Source organism: Barbatula barbatula, assembly GCF_947034865.1.
Source record: "Barbatula barbatula genome assembly, chromosome: 11".
NCBI classification, from domain to species: Eukaryota; Metazoa; Chordata; class Actinopteri; order Cypriniformes; family Nemacheilidae; genus Barbatula; species Barbatula barbatula.
This window is the reverse complement of record NC_136774.1, coordinates 13,092,352-13,118,723: the sequence shown is the minus strand read 5'-3', so window position 1 is coordinate 13,118,723 and position 26,372 is coordinate 13,092,352. Positions and strand designations below refer to the sequence as shown.

Here is a 26,372-nt window from a genome sequence, read left to right as displayed (position 1 = left end):
ATATGAAAAGATGGCTCTTTATCGAATAAAATTTTTTACTATTTTAATGGAAGGTAAAATGGTTCATGAACCTAGTTGAATGGAGAGGTTATGATTAATCTTTGGGTAAGATGAGATCACAAGCAGTTCCGTCTTTGCAAGGTTCCGTTTCAAGTGACGGTCTTTAATTGAGAGTGAAGTATCACTAGGCACACAGAGATGCGGGCAGATACTGTTGGATCGTGTGGCTAAAAGGAAAAGTGGCGTTGTGTGTCATCTGCATAGCAGTGATAAGAAAAAACCTGTTTCCGAATGACCGATACTAGGGGTTAAGAGCAGTGGTCCAAGCACCGAGCCCTGGGGTACCCCAGTAGTGAGAGGTTGAGACCACACCGCTCCATGATACCCTGAATGACCTACCCAAAGGTAAGACTTGAACTATTGGAGCCAGAATGTTTTTATTGGTCGAACGTTTTTTACTCCTTTCACAGATGACATCAAAATACAAAAACATATTTGACCACTATACTTCTTGATTGCTATCAGGATGTGAACCAGCATGACAAAAAAAATCAACCTCTTGAGCTGATCTCCAAAAGATTTCAGTTTCTCATGGCACGTACGTAAACGCCAACAAACACACAAGTGTTTCAGATGTTTGAGCTGCATGCAAATGGTCTGCCATCACAAGCTAAATATTTAAACAGGATCTTCTAAGTAGGGATGCTCCGATCCGATATTCGTATCGGGTATCGGCGTCGATACGTAATAAAATTCTAGATCGGGTATCGGTGCAATTTGTCACCGATACCCGATCTGACATAAAATTTGTGCTAGACGATGTAAAAGTTCATGGAGACACCGGCGCTTAAACTCTCTCGTGGGCGGCTGCGCATTGCGCAACGTGCGACATCATACGCTAGCAACGTGCGACATCATACGCTAGCAACGTGCTCTGTACGTAGTGCACGTGAACAAGTGAACATATAGCAGCGAACAGCATGGAGCGAGCCAAAATATCTGTCATTTGGAGTTATTTTACAACAGCTACGCCAATAAGTTCCACCGCTTTCATTGTTATGGATGGGCAACCGCTGTCCGTCGTTGCGAATAATGGCTTCAGACTCCTTATAAACCACCTGGAGCCGCAGTACGACACGCCGAAGCGTAAATATTTAACTCTACCTTGAACTGTACCGAAAAGTCAAAAAGCAAACACATATCCGAAAAAATGAAAGATGTCAATGCGGTGAGTTTTACAACAGATATCTGGAGCTGCGACGTGTCCCCCGTGTCGCTTTTAAGTTTAACCGCACACTGGTTGGATGAGAATTTTGTGCCACAAGATGCCACGTTAAATGCAACAAACATGTGCAGTTTTACTAAGCTAGGGAAGCTATAGCGTTTTATTCATCTGTTTCTGTGTTGGATGTTACATTTTATTTTCACTAAACTTTAGTTAAGTGGACTTTGCTTTAGTGACTAAAGCATTAAAAAGATCTGATTCATGTTATTTTGAATATCTAAAGCAGTAAAGCTATTACTTTTTTGCTCAATTTCAGCAGCTTTTTTTTGCGAATTGATTTTTTTATTATTTTTGCACTTTCTTAAAAATTATTAAGAGATTTTGTTTCCATTTATTTATATCCCCGTTTATCAAGCTAGTGAAGCTGTTGTTATATTCAGCTGCTTAATTTGCACTTTAATTTTGAATGTCTTTTGTCCAAAGATAGTGAACACTTTTGTTTTATTTTTCATTTGTTTTGCACCGGTGCAGGTTTAATAAACTATTTACTAAATTTGTGAATCATTAGTTTGTTATTTTGTTTTACGGGGTCAGGAAATTTATGTTAAGTCGAGCCTGATGTCTTGCACAGCAATGCACATAGTTTATTAAGTAATTGTGCACTTTAAAATTTTTACCTTAGTATCGGATCGGTACTCGGTATCGGCCGATACTGAATCTCAGGTATCGGAATCGGTATCGGAAGCAAAAAAGGTGGATCGGAGCATCCCTACTTCTAAGCCTCCCGAGCCTTTAGGGATGATACGGCACAAAAGATCATACCAAACATCGGACTTGGTGCTTAGACTACACCGGGTTACATAAACAAATAAATCAATGAATAAATAAGTGCATATTAGGGCTGGGCAGCATGACTATGTACATTGCATGATGGTGGAGTTCAGGACTGTGCTATATACATGTCATATAGGAGAGGGATAAACAGAGTAATGCCAAAATATAGCACAGAGTGAATTTGACTATGACATATACTGCAATCCATAACCACTCATACTATATGATATGAGATATCGATCATACCAGCATTGTTTTTATGCCAAGTGCTTCCTAGTAATAACATTCAAAACTACCACGATGACGACACAAGCACACAAATCACCATAATCAAAGTCTTACATGTAAATGTAATCAGGATCAAGGCAGGAATGGACAAGAGGGAGGAGCTTAACCAAGATCAAATGCAAAACGCTGCATTCTGAGGCCTGCGACAATCAAAACTTCAATCATGACTGAAAAGAAAATCATTTACATAGCGCCCTTTGCCTTTAAAGTTAGAGATCCTGAAACTATGTGATACACTCTCTCTCCCTCACAGAATGAACGTGTCCAAATCTCTGCTAGAATTCCGCTCCCAGTCTCATATATTCCCAACAATCAAGAATTTTAACAAACATCTCGTCTTCATTCAGTGAATTCCAAGAGGTATTTTTAAAGCTCGTAAAGCTGCACAATTCCTCCTCGCATTAAAAAATAAGTATATTTTAGACATACATGTAAAGGTGAACGCTTTCAAAATCAGCATCAAGGTCAGTGTGTTGTCGACTAGAGGCAACTGGGGTATGTGTTGAATTAAAAAATCAGGACAAAATCTCCCACCTTTAATTGCATTAATTAAAATGCTTAAAAGGTCCCTTGTGATTATGCCTTACATTAAACATTGCCCACAGCAGGTTATTTCACGTTGATGGTTGAAAGTGGTGAATTTGCTTTTAAGAGAATAACCGATCATTTTCAGAGTTTTAGCATACTGACGGTGAGCAGACACTAGAGCCACAAAAAAAGCTCAATCTAGAACGACCAGTTCCTTTTCACGTGACCCCACACAATTAAATCACTGGGGGGGAAATGTCAACGGTCGCGTAACAAAAAGGTCACTTCGGAAAAGTGTTAGATGGCAGTAGCGAAAACATAACTTGCAAAAGCTTCTTAAAAGGGTACAAATTGCACATAAAAAATTGATTTCCAACTAAATGCGGTTAATCTCTGCAGGCTGTAGAGAGTGTTCGGTCACTGACAGTGGCATTAGTGATCACCCGCTGCTCCTGCTGATTAATGGTGCTGTTGGGAAGCTGGCACCTGATGATGGCCTCTCATTATTTACCCAGACACAATGCGGCTAATCGGCATCCTCACGCGTACCTAATTGGGACGACAATATTGATTTGGGCCAATGGGCAATTTGTCAGGCCTTTCAATGATAAAGAAGCGTGTCGATAATTAGCAATACTCATTGGGAATTTGTGTCCGTTCTTCTGCTTTCAGCAACCTTAATGTATTCGATTGTTTGAAAATCCAAAACGATGAAAAAGGGTCTAATTCTAGACTACTTCCGATAGTCTTAACAAGTTGGAATCAACTTTGGCTAGACTGACAACAAGACTGACTCACCACAAGGTCGGGGTCCTGCATGAGACTGAGGATGACCTCATAGAGGAGGGGCCGCAACTCTGGTTTGAACTTCACCGAGATCCACTGTCCGATCAGCCAGATGACCCGTCTTCTGATTAACTTGTACCTGAAAACACAAGAGCTCATGAAATAAGCATGCATTTATGCTGGCCTTTAAACCCCTCTACATCTCTTAAAGAGCGTTGTTTCTCTGAGACCAGTTTGTAAATTGCAGTTGTTAGACACAATGGAGAAGCGACGTTTTCTGAAATGTCTTTTACTCTTTAAATCTTGTTTTCCACACACCTAAACTTTATAAACATTTCAAAGACATTCTGAGTAATTTACAAGTTTCTATTTCAGGGAGTTCATAAAATGACACGAGTACTGAAAAGGAGAAGAACTTCCTGTCAATAAGACTTTTAAAAGAGAAGATCAAGCAGAAATCCAAAAAGAAACCCTTCATTTACAAAGACGTGCGTAAAATAATCATAAATGTGAGGGTGCAATAACATCCTAAATGCCCGACCATCTCAAAATCATGAACACGTGAATGAGCAGCCACAAATATCCTCATGTGCCGCCACAGAACACCAGATAAAGTGCATGTGAAAAATTATTCAAGCGTAATGTGCAACCGGAGAGGAAATCTGAAAAGAATTGCCCAGTTTCAACAGCATAATCCACGATTCATTTTCATAATCAGTGTCAATTCATTCATTGATAGTGTTAAAATGCACATCATTGGTCGCTCGAGATTCATATCACGAAACCTCCAAAAAGAGGTTTAAATATTCCCAAACGTGTACAGCTGTTGGAAAATTCATCCATGCACGTTAATAATATAAGACGACATGCCTGATCTTTTCGCACTATTCCGTTCTGCGCGCTCTTTTTATTATGCTGCACTTTAATACTTTAATTCATCATTACTTCTCAACATAACTAGATGAGAGGCTGAAGGATTATTTGTGGGCCTTTGATTCTTTTACACATGAGACTGTTGTAGTGCTTTCATCTATTGATTTATGGCACTTTCTTGTAAGGTTTGTCAATAAATCATTTTCCAAAAATGTGAGCAGGAAATCTTATCAGACATGCTGATGCCAATACAAACGACAGAAATTATGCCTATATTTTTATTTTATTTTATCATATATTCTATATATATGATTTTTGTTATGTATTTGACTTATTTTATATTATAAAAACATATCATATACATTTTTGTTTTTTGTGAAAAATCTGAGAACTTTTTTGTTCACAATTGCCATAACAAACCATCAACTACTACTAACTTTTTCCCCAATAAACTCTTAATTTGGTGCTTATTAATAGTTAGTAAGGTAGTTGTTAGGTTAATGTATTGGGTAGGATAAGGGATGTAGAATATGGTCATGCAGAATATGTGCTTTATAATATGCCAATAATAGGCAAGCTAAAAACAACTAGTTAATAGTGAGAATTGCCCCCTATACCAAAAGTTACCACTTTTTCTTACTAAATGTGCATTTTATATACGGTTTACTCACAGGCAACTTTCTTTAAAAATGTTAACATTTCAACAAATGTTCTCTTTAAGCTGCGCACATGCGCGCAAGCTCACGTATATTGCAATTTGAACCTGCGTGCAGACAAAAACATTCGTTCAGGCAGCAGAAGCGAAAGAAGAAACGTTACATCTGCTTCACTGTCTCCCTCGTGACAAGCAAATAAAGGGCACTCTCATATATTTCAGAACTTCTGTTCAAAAATGTTTAAGCTGTAAAGCGCCAATTTGACAGGCAAAAGATACCACACCACTTTTGCATTGTAAACTACGACAAACTAAAGTATGTGATTAAAATATATGAAACGCGCACCGCGTACTTTGCAAATCCCTTAAAATAATCAAACAATCTAATAATAAAAATAATACACATAAAAGTGTGTATGTGCAACAATAACACGCATAATAGTGCTAATGTAATGTCTTAACATAATAGTGCTGTGACAATAAGCGTTTCTATTTAAATAGCTCTGTTTACACATTTAGTATCAGGGGTCCCTGCTCCATGAATCGCTGACCTAAGGGGTCCTTGCCCCGAAAACGTTGAAGACTCCTGTATTAATGCATTTCCTGAATCAATTTAATGGTAATAAATATCATTCAATATTTAATAAAAATTCCAATTTACTCAAGTGCACAGTTATAAAGAACAAAGAAACAAAGAACTGCAATGCACTTCATCTGATTGTTGCCTTGCCTCTATTCAACTTAACTCAAATCATGCCACAAAATCAAAACCAAAGATCCCCATTTGCAGGGACGGTTCTCAAAAGTGAGCTAGTCTCGACTCTGAGCGCCTTGGACCTCAAACGTCACCGGAGACAATTACAGACAGACTGCCAGGAATTATTTCAAGACCTTTTTTGAAGAAAATATCGCACCGCCATTGGCATTGATAAAGTGTAAGAAAATACGCCAGAGGTTCAAGCCGAGTTGGTCGGTTGCCAGCGAGTCATTACAGCTAGTGGTGATAAAAACCTCAACATCGGCACCAATACCTGCAAGACCTAATAAAGCCTGCAACACCATACATTAACTGTAAAGGTCACTCCACAGATAGAGCAAATGTAATGCTTCGGGTTATAATGAGTTCAATCTGAGGTAATGAGTTAAAACATTGTGCTTGTTTGACAATCCATCTAATACATGACAAGTAGCCCATGATTTCTCCAACAGCATATCGCACATGTAAATAACAGAGAACAAATACAGTACATGAATATACTGTGAAGGTTAATGCCGGGAGCGGTTTACTATTTGCTTGTTAGTGCAAGCTGTGTCCACGGAGAAACTATAAATATGAATTATTTACATAGGAGTTAATAAGCAATGTAAACGGAAAGTTATGAGGTAAATGGGGTTAAGTATCCTCTTTTATTTATCCTGTAATCATAACTGTTACTTAGAGGTATGAGTTATATAATATATGTTGTATAATATGCGATGGGTCAAGTTACCTGAAAATCCCTTTTATAAAATAATTGCAACAGATACCTTGACAAAGGTAGCATCTATTTTTCTGTTAACATCTATATTTATGTAAGGCCCGGAAGACCTATCGTTTCATACAATCATGCGACCACGATAATATTGAGACAATTTTGCTATTGCGACAACCCAATATCGATAATATTGTTACATCCCTATTATTTGTGGTCCTTAACACTCTATTAAGTTATTCCCATATGCTGGATATAAACAGACATTTTAAACTCAAGATTCTTGGTCAAAATACATAAAATAAGGTTGCATTGCAAAGTTCGCAAATTGTCAAACATATGCCTGAGCATCTGTTTAATACTGGTTAATAAATCACCATGTCAATTATCTCTTCCATCTGAAGATGTAAAACCTATCCTAAAATGAAAAACTCACAGGAGGTTTTGACAGCACGGTCCCTCTGGACAAAACTCGTATTACTTTGTCAAATTCAAGTCAGAAAAATGGAGAGGTGACTTGCCTTTGTGTAATGAGAGAAAGAACTATTAAGCGTGTTACATTTGGGTCGCCGTGACCGTTTTGTGTTGAGAAATTGAATTCTGGGGATTTAGTAGATATGACGGAGTATGGTTGTACGTGTTCAGGGAATAGAAAAATTCTGCTATTTAGTATTTCAATCTCTTGAAGCACAAGGAAACATAATAGGCCTTAAAGGTGATCTTAATATTCTGCCTCTATTCACCGAGAATAGAAAGATGAATGATTGTTTAAAGAGTCCTGCTGTCATCCAGCTGTACCCTCGGACAGACTTCGCTCAAACACAGCAGATAACCTCTGCCTGGTCAGGGTCAAAAAGAAGGGCAAGGAACTGACGCTCTGTAAAGAAGAATAAATCCTTTAGGCTGTTTTAAATTGTCATGAACACTTGAGAACTGAAAAGCTGAAAGTGCCTTTAAATGTCAAACGTCTTCTTTAAAGGAATAGTAAATATGTGTGCTTTTGGAAGCTTCAATAGTTTATATCCTATATTAAATAGGCTGACAATATGAAGACGTCATATAGAACTGGTGTGGCAGGAGGGTGTGAAAATTATTAAGTATAAGATAAACTGCATATTTTGTTAAACTATTCCTTTAATGGCAAACAGGTCTCCAGCAGTGGGACGTGATATTACAAAAACATGTTTCAAGTGTCTTCCACAACTGTGTACAAATGGCTGAGTCATTGAAAATTGGCAATGGTTACTCTCTCTCTCTCTCTCTCTCTCTCTCTCTCTCTCTCTCTCTCTCTCGACACAACCACACAGACAGTCTGGCAAAACCTCTTTAATTAAACACTTCAAACGAGTAACAAAGCATTAAAATTAAACAACCATTAATACAAATACTTTTTTTGCCCATCACACTTTCAATGTCACCTTTTTGCAGACATGCACATTCAGTTCGAGAATGTCTGTTACACTCACGCTGAACTGAATATTCGTGGAGAAATTTCAGCTCAGCCTTGAATCTTGACGTTTTCAGCATTAAGCCAGCTGTGTTTGCCCAAAAAGAAAAACACATTCTGAGCGCAAGTTAGATGCCGGTTTATTTGAAACAGATTGCGAGAATAACATTTTTTAAACTATGTAATGTAAAATAATATACACAATTATTGCACCAAAAATAATTCTGAGTAACAATATTGGATTAAATGTTTAAAAAAAAAAGATTATTAGTATTATTAATATCCCCCTGATTATATAGTGTGTACACAAATCCATTCGATCAGCCCTATGAAAATCTGTACAGACAACACTAACAACATAAGTCTCTTGTACAAAAATAAAAACGATTTACCTTCCAAGATATTCCACAAACATCAGACAAACTCATTGAAAAAACTATGCACTGCTGACACCAGGAACGTACCCTTACCCAGCCGAGAAAACTGAAACTGATCGATACGTACGACACTAACTTTCTTAGCTTAAGAAATCATTGAGCCCAATAAAAAAATTACAGAGCCCCAAAAAACCTCCAGAATGATTATTTCCTATTCCATTTAAACATTAACATTTGGACAGTAAAGAGTTTGAGAAGGTGTTATAAGCTTATGCGGACCAGACTGATATTTGTGATTTGCCACTCGACATGGTTCACTTCCCTATAGCTGAACTAGCACCACAGCTGCCTAGCTTAAGCTTTAATGTCATTTCATGCTGCTGCGCATTGCACGCTGACCGTCACACATGCTACTGCTTTCCCAGCTTGCCCACGGTGTGTCTTTTATGCCGCGCTCGAAACGCGACCGATTCTGGCATGCGCCGAGGCACTGACCCGATTCCCAACAAGTTCAAAGAATGCGACACAGCTAGGACAAAAAGAGAGATGCATGCCTCCAAGAACTTCAGAGATGAAGTGGTGAAAAACAATAGAAAATAAATAAACGGAGATATAAAAAAAATTCCTCGGCCAGTCGATGCAGACTTTAGTAACACCTGTCGAAAAGCAGCTGCTTCTTCTTTTGACCTTAGAAGCAGTAGATCAGTCAGCAGATAATCTGTTTGTCAAGGCAAAGCTCAAGACTCTTGACTCGGTGACACTGTAGGTCAGATGAAGTGATAAATCAATGTGAGTATCTGGAGGGCTGCCAGCCGGGAAGTGACACGCACAAGGTCGAGGAATTTGCAAGTGTTTCTCATAAAAAGAAGCGGGGACAAATTATGGAGGTATAATGCATACTGTGAATTCTCTGCTGCGTATAAACTTGTCAAATCCCGCAGCCCAAGGCGCAGATGGCAGATGTCAGCACCAGGGTTACATCATGTCTCTCTCTGATAATCCCTCCAAGGCTTCTTCAAGCATACGGTCCCATCACGACAGTGGCAAACACAGCTGATCACAAAGTTGCAGGCGTACGTTGGCTTGATCTGTCAGTATCAGACACCTAGACTTCCCCTCAATTCCCACACACTCACTCACGATCCCCCCCAGATCCACACTAAAGCCGACAGACGCGCACATACTTGCCTGCGGAGGTCTTTGCCATTCTCTGCGAGACGGACATAAAGTTTTGAGCACATTGTGAGCTAGCCTACAGGAATGACAAACGTGGGCTAATATAAAAAAACATGGAACTGCGATGTTCGAGTTATGAAATATTCAGATGAGGTTTAATTTCTTACTTATTAATAGATAGTAAGGCATTGGTTAAATTTAGGTTTTGGGTAGGATTAGGGATGAGGTCATGTAGAATATGTTCCTTATAAGTACTAATAACCAGCCAATATGCCAATATAACAACTAGTTAATAGTGAGAATTGCCCCCTAAACTGAAGTGTTACCGAATTAATGTTAATTTCTGCATTTACTAAGACGTTATCAAAATCATTGTAACTGTTAAGATAAGTTAATGCAACATGAACTAACATTAACAAGGATTAATAAATGCTGAAAAACTGCATTGTTCATTGTTAACTAATGCATTTACTAATGTACTAATAGTAAATGCCTTATTGTGTGTAACGCGTTACAAAAGTAGCTTCTCCTTTATTTTGAAATGTATTTCAATGTAAGCACATAAGGACACAAATGAGTATTTCTACACTCTTCTCTATAAGATATGATTTAGTTTATATCTGTACACGTCTCGTATCCTCCCAATGTTTGTGACCTCATCCAATCCACTGCCGGAATTCTCCAGAAAGCGGCTGTCTAACTAATCCATCAACTCGAAATAATACTGCTATTGTAAGAAGGCAGAGAATGTCATTGAGACACAGTGTAAAGATTATCCAGGCTCCTGTCTGAGAGGTTTATCTAAATCTTGATATCTTTTGTGTGCTGTTATTAAAAAGACTACAGAAAAAACCTGAAAGATATCAGCTTTTTCCATGGGTTGTCCTTGTTTATCATTCAATGTACAATTATAAGCTACTGAAGCCAATATAACAATGCAAACCAAACTATATTTAGCACTATTGAAGTACGTGTGTACCTAGACGCCTCTTACGTAACTTAAGTTCCAGAAACAATCAGAGCAGAATGAAAAAGAACCTGGAAGTTGCTGAGATTCATCCCGTATTCTTTTTGATAAAGGAAAGCCTATCGCAGCTCACAGGGAAGTAATGGAATAAAAAGGAACATCTAAAAGAAAGAAAGTCTTTTATCTGGAGAAGGGTTCGACCCTACCGCGGCGCACACGCGTGTCTTTGAATGCACCTGCTGGGTGACATAACTTCTCAGAAAAAACTATACGAGCGAATCCCGTTTTATCTACAGAAATCTTTGATCATTGTTGCGGACTTCCTGACTTCACATGTGTTTTTCAGGCTCTCGAGTAAACGTTAAGAGGTGTAAATGCATTTCAAAGGAGATCGATAATGTTTATTTGATCATACCTGTTGTGGCTGACTTGTAGCTCTCCAAGGAGTTGGTTCTTGAACCACTGATCAAAGTCCACATTGTCAAACAATTCATACGCAGCAAGCCCCACAGCGTTGTATACTGAAAAGACACAAACAAATTTGTAAAACTCAGCATCTCTTAACCTTTGTTTTTTTACGTGTTTAGGTATTAAAGTGATCGATCACCCAAAAATAACAATTCTGTCACCATTTACTCACCCTTTTGTCATTTTAAACCTGTATGACTTTCTTCCGCAGAACACAAAATACTATTTTATAGAATGTTTTGAACTGGCCCCTGTTCACTTGCATTGGTATTGTTTCCATACAATAGAAGTGAATGGGGTCCAGTACTGTTCGGTACCAACTTCAAAATATCATATTTTGTGTTCTGCGGAAGAAGGAAAGTCATACGGGTTGAAGAGGGTGAGTAAATGATGACAGAATTTTCTTTTTGGGTGAACTTTCACTTTAAAGCTGGAGTGTGCAATTGATACACCATTAACATCACCAAATGGAGCTGTTCTTTATTCTACAGTGTGGCGAGCAGGGCGGGATAAGAGCCATGAGGGAACGGCGCCAGGCTCGTGACGTGAGTGATAAGTTTTATTATGTTTGTGAGCCGTCCACCGAGTGTCCAGTGCCATCGCATGGCACCACAAGGAAGAGCTTTTCTGCTGGCTGAGGACTGAGCAACAGTGTGTCAGGGTACAGGACCAGGATTCTTTTTCTCTCGTCTCGGCTGTCCTTACCCCCAGGCGCTGCGGCCGCGAGACTGGCCCAAGTAGAGTGCAGTCTCGGGAGTACCCCCCAGCCTGCAAGAGGTGATGGGGATATGTGGCGAGCAGGACAAGAGCTGTGAGGGTCGGGGGCGGGACAAGAACCATGAGGGTCGGGACAAGAGCTGTGAGGGTCGGGGGCGGGACAAGAACCATGAGGGTCGGGACAAGAGCCGTGAGGGTGTCCCGGAGGCATAAGAGAGGAGCGACAACGGGGAAGGGGAGAGAGCACCAGGTCTGGACTTTACGTTAGGGTTTGTTATGTTTGTGTGGCCGGCAGTTTTATTGAACCGTGTTAAACCCCGATTTTCTAAACACTGCCATTGGTCAACCAAACAGATAGTCCCGCCCCAAACTCACATCATTGGTTGAGACCATGTTGCTGTGCCTGCCTGATCAAGAGGCAATGTTTAGAATTCACCACAAGTTAAAAAATTTCAGGAAATTTGACCTACCAGCAATTTACTGAAAGTTGTTTCTCAAAATTTACAGAAGACAGGAAAGTAAGCAAACATAAAAAACGACACACTTCAGCATTCAATAGATTTCAGAAGGAAGTGGTGGCACCTGCATCCTTCATGAGCATCTGAACCGGATCCTCCACATTACTGGGACCTGTGAGAGAAAAAACAGTTTACCAATTTAGCATTAAAAAACAAGCTGGTCACTTGTAAAACCATAAACTATAAGTAAAAACTGTACACACAGATGTAGATTTTTAAAAGAAGCTACTTGTGATACAACTGAACCCAACTGCTGTCACACATATGCAATAATCACCACAGAGCCGGCAAAATGCTATAATCAAGATAATATAAACGACCAAAACATGTGTTCCATTTCCCACGGCCAATCACAATCAACCTTCCCCTAGTGACAATGAGGAGGCAACGCTCCGTAATGTCCATGTATAATTAGAACAAAGAGAACGCTGGAAAGGGAAGTGAAATAAAGACAATGACACTACAAGGAAATTAACAGAGACATCATTATCATGTCATCATCTGAATGGGTGCTTTTATAATGCTGTTCACTTCACGCTATAATGAAACGGGATTCGCTAAAATTATCACTTGTTTATCCACCTATATTTTCCCTCTGGAAATCACAGAATCTCAAATGAGATATTCAAATAATTTACAAGCAATGATATTTTAATTCTATCTAAGACAAGTTAAAGGGATAGTTAACCCTCTCAAAATCTGTCATTTATTCACACTCATGTCAGTCAAAACCTTTAAATAATATGATTTTTTCTTCAGTGGATCGCAATAGAAGATATTTTGTGACCATAGAATGGAAGATACGGGGGCGCAATGTTGTTTCGTTACCAAAATTCTTCAAAATATCTTCTTTAGCGCTCTGCATAAGATAGAAAGTCATACAGGTTTGAAATGACATAAGAGTGAGTAAATGACGAAATAACTTTTATTTTTATGTCAACTATCCCTTTAACAACCATTGTACTTCAACCATTATGCACATCTAAAATCATTTTAATAACAGCAATTTTAATAGTCCAAAATACATGTTTTATGTTATAATCATTTTTGTTACAAGCTCTATTATGAAATATAACATAAAAAATTAACACACATTTTTTATTTTCTTAAAATCCCCCTTGCGCTTTAAGGACAGCATGCATCGAGCTAGCATTAAATCAAGAGTCTGCACATCCTGATCCTCCATATTATCCCAGCGTGATCTCAGAACGTTCCAGATAACATCCTGTGTGCTTCACTAGAAGCAAGGACATCCGACCTTTCGTCATTGTCATGACCAATTTTCTACTTTAATTAGCAACCTACAAAGTCAGGAATTTCAAATATCTCTTTTTACACCTCATTCATTTTTTTCTAACACTTCATTTCCAGGTCCACATTAAGTCCCTGACTTTCAAGATGAACTTTCAGACCCCGATGTGCATGTGAAGCTAACCGACGATTTTAATGAACTAATATGAGGAAACTCATTTGACTCATTCGCTTATTAATTAGGGAGTCTAGATGAAAAGTAATGAGAGCGTAACAGTTGTCAGGCAGTCCTTGGGTTTGGCTGAGAGAGTTCGAATAATTGCTACCTGTGGCTCACAGTAACACACAAGCGATGAAGGTGACATGTGCCCTGCAAGGCAACATCTAAAGTAGAGAATACCCTTCATTTAGAAACACAGAGATGTTTGAAGAACTGATGGCACGATGTGTCATTTGATGTCATGCACGCCTCTCCAACCTAATGTCAGTAGTACTTCCTTGTTTAAGCGTTTTCAAAAAGACGTCTCTTCATATTTCAACAGCTGCCTCTTGCGTCAGACATGGACTGTTAAATCTGTCACATAAGAAGTTAATATGATAATTCATGGAGATAAAAAGGATCACTAATTATTAAGCTTCAGTTTTATAAGAGGATCACATTATGAGATCTACTCTCGCTCCATCTGACATCTCTTTCATTATAAAACATAATGACTGCTCCATTAAACCAGTGAGGTTTGTTCGATCAGTGAGACTTTAATCAGCATATTAAAAGCTTTGACTTGCCTAATTTATTCATTGTTTCCTTGAATCCCTACAGTCACTCATGATCATGTTGAATGTTTTTTTAGTCCATTATTAGAAAAAAAATCCATAATCTGCATCCATGAATAGATCATCCACCCAAAAGGTATGAACTTCAAGGGATGGGTTCATTAGGAAAAGTTTGTAATTATTTACAGAAAATTCGTGAAAATGATATTTTAAAGGGAAAAATCTATTATGTGCTAAATCCATAGTAGTTGCTATAATAACAGCTTGTACATCTCAAACAACAGCTTTGTGTGAGAAACGGATTGAAATTTAAAGGGAAAGCACCCCAAAAAGTTTTTTTTGGTCAATTTACAAATGTATGGTACCTGTATGACTTTCTTTCTTATGCAGAACACGAAAGAAGATATTCTAAAGAATCTTAGTAACCCAACAACATTAGCCCCCATTGACTTCCACTGAATGTTCACAAAACCAATGCATGTCAATGGTGGCCAATGTTGTTCGGCTTAAAACATTGTTTAAAATATCTTCTTTTGCAGAAGAAAGAATGTCATACAGTTTTCCTGTAGCTCAGTGGTAAGACCATTGCGCTAACAAAGCAAGGTTGTGGGTTTGCTCCCAGGGGATTGCACATACTTACGTAAAATGTATAGGATAATGCAATGTAAGTCGCTTTGGATAAAAGCGTCTGCCAAATGCATACATGTAAATGTACATATTTTTTTGCAATGAGTTCCATTCACAAACACAGGGGCTAGATGTGAGCTTCGAGGAGCATGCAAGATATTTTTTGCTGTTTTTGTAGCTTGGCTCCAGATCACTATGAACAACATTATATGCCAACAGCATTAGGATTTGGAACGATGCGAGGGTGAACAAATGTTCAAAACTAACCTTGAAGATTCTGCACCATTTCCAGTAGCACTGGGGTCAAAGTTTGACTGTAGTTGTGGAAAATGTCCAGAAACAACACTTCTGTGCATGGCTGTAAAGATATTGAGTGAAACAAAAAGAAACAAGACATGACACATACAGTACATGATGCTGCATTCAATTCAGAAACGGAAACATTTACCCACATGAAAAGTAATTCATGTGATCTTAAGTTATCTACCTGTATTACAAACACAATCAAAAATGTGCTGTTAGACCTCAACCAGTGGCTCTTGGTGACTGTTATTAGAGGTTGGTCTACTGACCACCCAAGGTAAAAAAAATAAAGGTCAAATAACCTTTGAATGATGTGTCCAGCTTTACATTTGTCACGCATGTCAAAACATATGATCTGTGCCTTCAGAAACTCAGAGCAAAAATCAATGAGGACAGGTTTCAGGACTAGTCATGCATGATGACGGAAAAAAGTCAGAATTCTGTACTGAACAGTGGAAGCACTGTAAGCATTTCATTTTCATAACCATTCATAGCTCCTAGAATATTCTTCCATGTATATACAGTATGAACAAAAAAGATATTAATTCAGAAAACAGAGAAAAAACATATTATTCTATGTTCACTTCCCAAACGTGGGTTGATTTATTCTTAAAAAAAAATCAAAACAAAAAAGCAGAGACATTTGTTTTGTGTCAAAGAGCATGTTTTTGGATCTGTAATTGCTGTACTTTTTTAGATGATGTATAAAAGCACCCACTATCTTAAACCAATAAATAACAAAAAGCAAAAATGGGGACACGATCTTATTTCACACTTATTTGACATTTATTATGTGCGTAACACATCCATGTCCCAATTTTGGGTTCGAGGGCTACCATTTGTGCAGCTCTCCTTTAGACTGACATTTAAGATTTATATTGCTTGTGAACAGTTCCACTCAGAGGACGCTATTCATGCCCGATACATAATTTTGAAGACATACATTCCCTTCCTACTTGAAGGTGAAACGATTCCACAGAGGCTTCCTTCACCAAGTCATGACAAATGTGATGTAAAACGCTACTCTTGCCTGCGGTTAGAAGTTTACTTGCCCAATGTCATTTTAAAGCCAAGATATGAAAGCCACATTAGGTAGGCAGCCAAATGTAATGCACATTAAGTCATACAAGGGCAGTTACATTGACCCCATACATTCATAGCTCTTCTATATGATCCTACAGAAAAATACCCAAAACCTGTGTACTTGGACACTTTGCATTTACTGGCCGTCCCATTGCCCTTGGAATACATCTTTCTTTATAGTGTTGTCCTGACAGATGAAAATAGTGGAAATGAAAATAGTCCATATGTAAAGGGCAACGCAAAAAACAAAACTGACAAGGTTTCAGAGTTTTATTTCCACTCACCCGCAAACTGTACTTCCACGAGTCACCTCCTGTCTCTTCAACGGCTGTAGAAAGAGAAGTTAAAAGCAAATGTCAATGCATACATCAAGCAAGAGTTTAGGATTCACAACTCACTGTAAAACCCATTGAAAGTGTTCACTGCTCCCATCACAAAAAAGAAACACTGTTTACACTGTTACTCTAGAAATGCATGATTCTCTTTTGTCTGTCAAACACAAGAGGAAGATTTGGAAAAGGTTGAAGTTGGAAAAGCTTACGACATAAGGATGAATGAGTGATTTATTTTCATTTTTAGGTGAACAATTCCTTCATATTTTCAGCGACCCATTCATAAACACTCTTGCTGAAAATGCTGGCATATGGTGCGAAATCATTTTGAATGATTTTTATGGATTATAACTTCCAACCCGTTCAAACATACGCAGCTCATCAAGTCATTCTTGACGTGTAGACAACGTTTATGTCTTTGTCTACTTAAAATCCTCAGAATGCTCAAAACATCACAGGATACCAGACTGAGTAAGATGACAATACAGCCCTGGCCCGACAAGATCCATCATCGGACCGCTTTTACACAAACCATATATATGAGCCAAGGACATTAAAAGTGATCATTTCACCTCGTTTATAATTTCGAGTATGTTCCAATGGGTTGGTCATCCACCAGCCACAACAATTCCATCTGCTGCAGAGTCACTGAATTAATGGCAATTATACTGGCTTGACAGCCGGACCCACTGGATGATTCACCAACTGGTGTTCCCCGTGCCAGTAACAAAGCACTGAACCGCGCCAACAGAGATTAGAAAATGACACCAAAGTATACACTGCGATTCACAGAGTTAAGGTTGTGAGATTAAAGCAACAAAAGAGTTAATGTAGTATATCTTGAAATTCAGCTCATTCAAGAACATCCGATGTCCTACTAGTGTTGTCACAATCCTGAAATCTAACTTTGATCATACGATACCTTTAAGGTCCAGTATGTCATTTCTTTGAGGATCTGTTGACAGATATATAATATAATATATATATAATAGAATATACATAACGACATCTTCAAAGGTGTATTAAGACCTTATATAATTAAGCATATAATTTTTTTATTATCTTAGTTATTTCTATCTACAGTACATACACAACGGGTCCCCTTGCATAGAATTCGCCATGTTGTTTCTACAGAATCCCTGAACGGATTTCATAAATACATTTCCCCTTTGGCAAGAAAGTGAAACATGATAACATTTTAGTTCGCTGCAGCCGCCGAAGAGCTTCGAAAGAGAGGGGTGAGTGGTGTTGTTTTTTTCGGTAATTTCAGATACCGGAAATTATTCTTAGAAGGACAACATAAGCATAAATAAGTGATGATTTTTTACCTTATATTTTAAATTCTTAGGAAAAAATGGTGATCTGCAGAATTTTACATCCACCGTCCTTGATCTGCACTCACTGTGACGTTCAAATTATATTTCATCATCATTTGAGATTCGTATTCGTTTCAGATTTTCTGCATCTACACATCAGCCTTCCATAGCACATAATGCGCAGCTACCTGCTCAGCAAAATCCATGTCCGCCATTTCGCAACAAAACTGGAGCCGCCTGCCAGAAGCCCCTCCCATGACGCAAATTTCACTCGCGAATGAAGCGAATTCCGCACGCGAATGAAGCGAGTAAACTCAAAATGTTCAAGCGTCCAACTACACACGAATAGCGCGATTTAGGTGTGAACACTCTATGACATTGTGTATGCTATGGCAGGTGTCTATGTGTGCACTGGAACGTTCTGTCAATTACGTCAAGTGAGGTATCGGTCTTTGGTATCGGGGAATTTTTACGAGTACATGAGCTTGGTATCGGTGCATCCCTAGTAGTCATTCACTAACATTCTGCCTAAAATCTCCTTTTATTTTCCCTATTTGAGTCTAACATTCCCCCATTCTCCAGAGGTCAAAACATACCAAAACCCTCAGGGTCTTCTTCCCACATGGTCAGCTCTTCCTCCGTCAGCAAAAAGTACTTTGAAACCAGTCTCCTGCCGATCTCTGTCAGCGTCTGGTGCGTGAAGAACGCCGTCTTTATTTTATAAGCCTCCAGGCTCTCCGGCTTACTATCTGAAATGCATATTGCAACATCAATTAAATACACAATTACACACGTTCATGATATTAGATCATTCATTAAAACGTCAGACAATGACCTTGCACAGTTCATTAGAAAGGCAATAAAGACTAAGGTGATATTTTTATATCAGTTTACCGCGATCTCTATTTAAAGATCGTCAATTATGAGAGAACAGTAGTTTGCGCTCTACCACCTTTAAACGTCCTTGACTTCTTTTTTAAGCCGTCAAAGCAAAAACTTTAAAATGGATGCTCAGCACGCCCAAGTCATTACAGGACCTGATGAAGGGCCGCCTACCCTCAATGTTCTTGGCAGGTTTGTAGGCATCGTTTTTGACGATCATCTTGATGAGGTTCATGCACTGAACGATAAAGCGCTCGAAAACGACCCCCTCCCCGGCCTCGGTGAACACGTAGCTGACAGCGAACTCCAGTGAGCGCTGAATGAGTGGTATGAAAGGCCACGGGTGATATTCCAGGAAATCCAGCAGCTAACAGTGAGAGAAGACGATAAACGCCCAACATCTCAAGTTTAAGTGTCAAGCATATCATCTTTGCCCTTTTGACCGAACGTTTTAGACTTACAACTTTGGTGTATAGTATGATGGTCTTCTCAAGCTTCTCCCTGCAGAGGCTGCCTGGTCCAACTTGCCGACCTTCAGAAAGTAGAAAAACAAACATTAAGCCGTTTCTACTTGCATGTGAAATGAACCAATTGCTATTAAGCATAACAGCTTAACTGCTAATCATTTCTTTACAAGTCAGCTATCAATTCGGTGAGATACAGCTACGTGACCTTTCAAGCCCATTTCTCTCAGCTCAGAGAGAAATGAAGAAATGAAAAGATCCCAAAAGCCGGGATTATTTTGGAGACCTTATCTGGCCCGGAGTTGATATTTCACATACTGTTTGCTCATAAGCTAAGTCTCTCATCCACACCGAAATACCAACAGGCCGAATGGAATCTGACCCGCGGCCGGGAGAACATATTGTCTGTGATATCACCAGCAGATATCGGCTGGCTTGTGTCGCATCTGATGATATATACTCATGCAACCACCAGACTCGGAACAAGCAGGACACCGTGTCTCCAGGTGAAACCATGTAGATAGGGCATTATTGTCTCCTGCAATTTAGTTTGTGCCTTTGAACGGGTGATCTTTCGAAAAATAAATTAGCTCGGCCTGTGACTGTGCACTTCATAAGCGTGCAATAAAGCCCCTCGTCGCGCCATCAGAATTAGCCTTGTGATCTCAATGAGAAATGATTCCAAAGCTTTTTACTTGAGGTATTAGTTTGGATTAAGTCATGGAAATAAGAATAATACAACAGATTTAATTAAAAATTCTTGTTATAAATTCATGTTTGCAAATAGTATTGTTCAGTGCAATTCACCTGGATACATTCAACAAATAAGAAAAATTATATTTAAAATAATGTGCTTAACCGTAACCCAAACTCATTCTTGAGCCTCGCAAGCATATTCATATCCACTTCAATGCAATACTACTATATTTCTATCCTGGGAATACCTATGCATTTACTTCTCAAACAGTATTTAAAAGTTATAACGCTGCTTGAATTTACTACAGTTGCATAAACTTAATTTTGTACTGTACTGTAGCGCATGATGTGCACATTTTAGGTTCATTTAAACATTCAGCTAAATGTGCAACGATTTACATGCAAATAAAAAACAGCGGCCTTTGGATATTGCAAAGTTACGCTAAGAAGTAAACATGTCTGAGAAGATTCCCTAAGCCATAAATAAACGTTTAGAATTTGTATGCTTTGGAAAAGCTCAGTGTGTACTTTAACTTTCTGCTGCAATAAGGGATTTTGTAGGCCAACCTGTAACTAAGCATCACACTGGGTCCCTCAATTTTTCCATAGGCATTGTCTATTAAGATAATGTGCACAACTTCCACAAATATTCCGTAACCAAACAGATCTCATCCCCCATTGACTCCCATAGTATTTATTTTCCCTACTATGGGGGTAAATGAGGGGTGAGATCTGTTTGGTTACTAACATTCTTCCAAATATATATATAAAGAAATGTATACAGGTTTGAGTATACAGGTACATATGCACAGCACTCTTATAACAAAAACGATGACATTTCCCAAACCCTGCCGACCATTCAGCCTGTGATAATGTCACACGGTCTGCACATTTACCCTATACAACAATAACAATTCAAACATTTTAAACAAAAACATGAAACAATTTAATCACAATTTGCTTATCGTTAACTCTTAAAAAATCCTTGAACACGTTTCAAATATAAGAATTAGGAAAGGTAATACTTACAGCATTCCAAAAACAGTTTTAGTCTCTCAAACACAGCATTGAGGAAGCCCTAGGGAAATACACACGGATGGTAAATGAAGCGTCGGTATCAGGTGCGGTTAGTGACTTTGAGAGCATAAGTGCAGACAACATCTAGGTTTTTTCAGGTCATGTTGAAGGCAGGATTGGCAGAGAGCCTGGAGCAATCTTAACTCAGGTTGTGGAAGGAAGGCCTGTTTACATGGTGTGCTGAAACAGATTTAGAGAGAGGCCTGCCGTGCCAAGATACAATCCTAAAGTGGCCATTATATATATGGAAGCCGTTTGATCAACACGGGGCGGAAGTAACACTGCTGGCAGATAAATTCTGGCGCCATAAAGAGTAAATTATTGCAGCACTAAAAGTTCACCTTCTATAATTAACAGGACAATGAATTGTAATTTACTGCATAAATACACATAAAGTGATATGTCATGAGCAAAAAAAAAAAAAAGAAATCAAATACACTCTATTTGAATTTAGATTTCAAGTTTAGACTGAAAATTACACATCCATAACACTAGAATTTCCCCAATAACTAAATAAAAGCTTCATTTTACAAGAATGTCCATGCAACTCTTTTCCACATAACGAAAACAAATCAACACTACATACTGTTGCTTTAAGTAAATTCTTTAATGCATCCAAAACGTGTGAGGAAATCTGAAGAGGCATCAGTCAAAGGCTTTTAGACTGTACGAGCTAAAGAGGTTCTGTGTTTGATACGGACGAGGTAAGGATAAGATAAAGATAAGGAGGAGCGTAGGAGGAAGATGGATATTTCTGACGGTGACTGTCTGGCTTTTAGCTGAAAGAGTGTTTTAATGACTGTGATACTCCGGAGACACATCAGAGCCGCAGCTCAGTTGGGAATACAACGAAGCTTTAGATGCTGAAGGAGAGCCAGAGGCAATAACTCTTTATAAATATTCAATTTGAGGCCTTGTCTTACCTCACGAATGGATCAATAACAGTGCCATCATCACTTTATTCTCCACGGCTAATAAGCTCAAATTCAAGATGTCAGTTGTATTGACTCCAATAAAACATGTTCAGTCCAGACGGTCTGACAAATAGACTGTCGGATCAGGGGGAATACATAAGCATCCCTAAAACGGGAATCTTCATTAAAGCAAAATATCTCAATATCTCAAACATGTTTGGACAACAATGTTGTTAAAATTGAATGTAGTGAATATGAGAAGGATGTTTATATCATTTCTCTCAAATGCATGAAATGCATTTTTCATCTTTACGTGCACGTAAATATATCCTTCTCATATTCACTGCATTCAATTTTTGTGCTACAATATGAAAACATCTGCAAAATTGGCAAAATTGGCAAAACTTTGTATTTGCCTCTTACTGGTTTCTGCAAAGTTCTGTTCTTCTGTCCCAAGACTCATTCGGTTTAAAAAGAATTACATCAATGTCATATGAAAATGATCTCTGCTCCCACGGATGCATTAAGAGATGAAGGCACCATATGGGCTTCCTGCAGAGTTTGGCTGCCCCTCTCCGTGCCAGCAAACTCTCTTCGCATCCAGACTGCATCATTCACAACGCTGGCAAATATATATTGTAGCCCAGTTACATGCAACAAATATATTGCATTTAGTTCTTCAAGGCAAGGTTGAAAGGCGAGAGATTTTCCATGTTTAATGCACAACTACATCAAATCATATGTAATGCATTAAATATTCATGCTGACCTGTTTTTCTCCCAACCACCAGCTCCAGCATGCATACTAACATTTCACTTATGCACATTAGTCCTTTTTGTCAGAACATCGTCATAAACCTCAGGTTTATTTTCCTCATAACTACATTTTTATTTGAATGTTTTTCCAGAATGCAATGTTATGGGCGGTGCAGTGTTAATAATGTTATGCAAAGTGGCCAAATATCAGGCCAGACTTTGAAATTCTAAACAAGCAACAAGCAAATATAAGAATGAAAGAGTTTCATTTCCATCCTGTTGTAAGATTAAGCAATACCTGATGATGGAATGTGAAAGAAAGTAAAGCTGAGGTGAAATGAGGACACTCATTTGTTTAAATAAATAAATTCTACTCTTGTGAATTCCACTTTCTATGATTTATTATAAAATTTGATTATTATTAAATTCATAAGATTATTACAATCACGCATTCCAAAAATTCACCCGCACTCCCCCATTGATGTTGTTAAAACACTTGCCATGACTTCCATGTTGTTATTTGGCTCAGTAAATCCATGCACAGTCAACTTTCGAAGAACTGCAAGACACAAAGAAAGCAAATCAATACAATCTTTCATTTCTCAATAGCTCAAAATCGCAACAAGAAGTAACATTGTACAATATTCAGAATAATGTGGAGTAATGTGGAGATTTGGGAGCATCTAGTGGTAAGGTTGCGAATTGCAACCAACGACTCACTTCAACCCTCCTTTTCAGGAGCACTACGGTGGGTGCACAGAACTAAAGCCCAATTTATAGTCATGCGAATTACCGTAGCCCAGGTTTTCCTTTATACTTCCGCACTGTTGTCCGCGTCGACAGGTAGTGATCAATAGTCATCAGTTGTTAAATACAGAACAAATAATTTACTTAGTACGAGTAAAGTTTTTTGACCTAATGGAGGTTTTCAAGCAGACCAATCACAGCGCTTCCATTCCAAAAACATGTTTTATTATGTAAAGTCTTCATACACCCCAAAGACATTATTATTTATATAATATTGCATTTCTGTCAAAATATCTTCCAAAAAAACGACACACTGGACCTTTAACTGTGTGAACTGAAATACCCCCACAATGTGTTTTCTTTTAGCTGTGCAAGTGGGTAATCTGTAGGCGTATGAAGGGACATTTCATAAGCAGCCATGAGTAAGCGTTTCAGCACTGGCCGTGTGAATATGTGTGTGTACCTTTCAGAGAGAGCAGAGTACGCTCCAGGGAGCTGAGAGCAGTCTGTTGGTCTCCAGCATAGATCTGCTGTAGGAATGTGTCCGTATGATGATTCCACAGAGAACACGCAAAGCTATATATGCTTGATGCCAACTTCAAAAAAAAAACAGAAGAACAACAAGAGGGAGTTAGAATCTGCCTGTAGTTCCTGTGTAGCACGGTTTGTAGGTTTATGTACACCTGACGGTCTGAAAGTACAGACACAATATCTTATCCCTGGTGTTCATTTTTTTCCACAAGTGAATGTACCACATTCTGCACAAACAAACACTCTTTAAAAGTAACTTTGTGACATTGACAATGTTAAATCCTTTGCATAGAAGTCCAGAATTCACAGTTTCATATAGAAAACTAAAGTGTCTAGAGGATACACTCTTAAAAATAAAGGTGCTTGAAATGTTCGTCACAGCGATGCCATAGAAGAACCATCTCTTTCTTACCTTTTTATAATCTGAAGAACTTTTTACGCCACAAAGAACATCGTTGGATGTTAAAGGTTCTTTATGGAAGCAAAAAAGGTTCTTCCATGGCATTGTATATAGGATCCCAAATATGACAACATTTTGTGAAGGACCCCCTTTCTTAAAATACATCTCCATTCTACACTTTTTAGGTATAAAGAAACATTTAAACTGTGATTTATAGACCAGTTTGTTTCCAAACGTAAATAACTGGCTACACTTGACAAATAAACCTAAAGAAAATTGGTTTCAATTCAAATGGATTTGTAATGTTTCAAAATAAATCTCGTTTCATGAAAGATTTACAAGGAATGTTGCATTGCAAACCCTAGTGAATGAGATCAAGTAAAACGTAATGGAGAACTGGAATGATACCGCTGACTCGTAACATTTAAATAAGTCAAATATCGTTCCATGTGTGTTCTGAGCAGGAGTTACTACCACATTTTGCGAGTTGTAACTATAGCAACATGTTGACCGCAGCAGTAAAGACACGTGAAAACCAGAAGTTAAACCTGTTTGGTTTGTTGTTTTCTGGTAGCTAAAGTACCGCTAAGAGAGATGCTGTGCTGTTTCACACAGCGGTTGAGTGTTCACAGAGCACAGAGTGTTGCCATGTCAGGGATTGACATTAACGCTTGTCCGGGGCTTGTTTTTTTATAGTCAAGTGAGAGCAGTGGACACTAGTTAACATGCTTAAAACCTAACTTGACCAATCAGGATCCGAAACAATTATATGGACACTTCAAATATATATTTTTAATATTAGTAATAAGTCATATTTGTACTCGGACAAGTGAATGACAAATTCCAAAGGATAACCCAATGACAACGGTGTTTGGTCATCGTTCATTAAGCTACACATACTTTATGGAGTTAACAAAGCTATTTTTTGGTCTATCAAATATTTGTTATGTTTATTTTGGGCTTATCCCTGTTTGCTGATTTTCAACAAAAATACCTGGCAACACTGTCACTTTACCGCAGGGCTAGCGCTTTAAGCATCTAGCCCCGTTCAAAACATGTGAAATTGTCAACTCTTCATATGATTTTCTCGCATTGCGCATACAGAAAAGGCACACAAATATCTAATGTACATTTAAATACGTCATTAACAACTAGTCGTCCAGTTCGGTTCTGTACACACTGCGTGGAATTACTGTAAATGCGGTTGTACCAATCTGTATTTTTCGGGAGTTATTTCGGTAGTAGAATGTGGTTGTCACTCCCAAAAGTAAGTGAAGTGTGTGTGTACAGAACAGGATTAAGCACTAAAAGGTGAAGTGACAACCGAATTTAGATGCAGCGTGTACGAATAGCAAAGTATCTCAAATGTTACAATTAGGAGTAATTATACATTTTATAGATTTTCTGTCACTTTAATTGAAATATTTATTCTGTGTCCCTAATAATTCCAGTCTTTCATTAGATCGATGCTGTCCCTCCATATGTGCTTATTGATTTTTCAATACATTTTCAAATGTATAGGTGAGTTGCTTCAGTGCTCCAACTTGAGTCCCTCAAGATAAAACTCAATACCAAACTGAATAGGTTGCTTATAGCCTTGTGGCATAAGAGAATCTACATTACGCTGCATCAGCGCTAAAAAGACTCTTAATGTGCGTTTTGCCACCTGAAGCAATAAATCCCTCTAGGTTTCGAGAAATGCAGCAGACCTGCAGCGGCTTTCTCTTAGTTTTTTTTCTGAATCACTCAAACTAATAAATAAAGCAAGTTTGGAGTTTTACAATGCAAGTTAAATGCAACCAAGGCTGAGAGATAGATGTATTTACAGATGTGAGGGTTAGAAAGAAATATTTGGATACTGCAAAGTGAATGTTGACGGTCCTCTGCCA

General features: G+C 38.4%; 1 protein-coding gene across 1 annotated transcript in view; it reads right to left on the bottom strand.

Moving 5' to 3' along the window:
* Positions 1 to 26,372, bottom strand: part of ipo11 (importin 11) — a 101,193-nt gene that overhangs the window by 51,585 nt on the left and 23,236 nt on the right. Inside the window, exons 6-16 of the mRNA XM_079467025.1 lie at positions 24,016 to 24,148; positions 23,306 to 23,364; positions 21,089 to 21,137; positions 19,361 to 19,431; positions 19,074 to 19,266; positions 18,614 to 18,766; positions 16,654 to 16,697; positions 15,251 to 15,341; positions 12,396 to 12,443; positions 11,044 to 11,149; positions 3,674 to 3,800 (exon numbers count right to left, since the gene is read on the bottom strand). Coding sequence (XP_079323151.1) covers positions 3,674 to 3,800; positions 11,044 to 11,149; positions 12,396 to 12,443; positions 15,251 to 15,341; positions 16,654 to 16,697; positions 18,614 to 18,766; positions 19,074 to 19,266; positions 19,361 to 19,431; positions 21,089 to 21,137; positions 23,306 to 23,364; positions 24,016 to 24,148 — 1,074 coding nt within the window. The remainder of the gene's footprint in view (positions 1 to 3,673; positions 3,801 to 11,043; positions 11,150 to 12,395; positions 12,444 to 15,250; positions 15,342 to 16,653; positions 16,698 to 18,613; positions 18,767 to 19,073; positions 19,267 to 19,360; positions 19,432 to 21,088; positions 21,138 to 23,305; positions 23,365 to 24,015; positions 24,149 to 26,372) is intronic.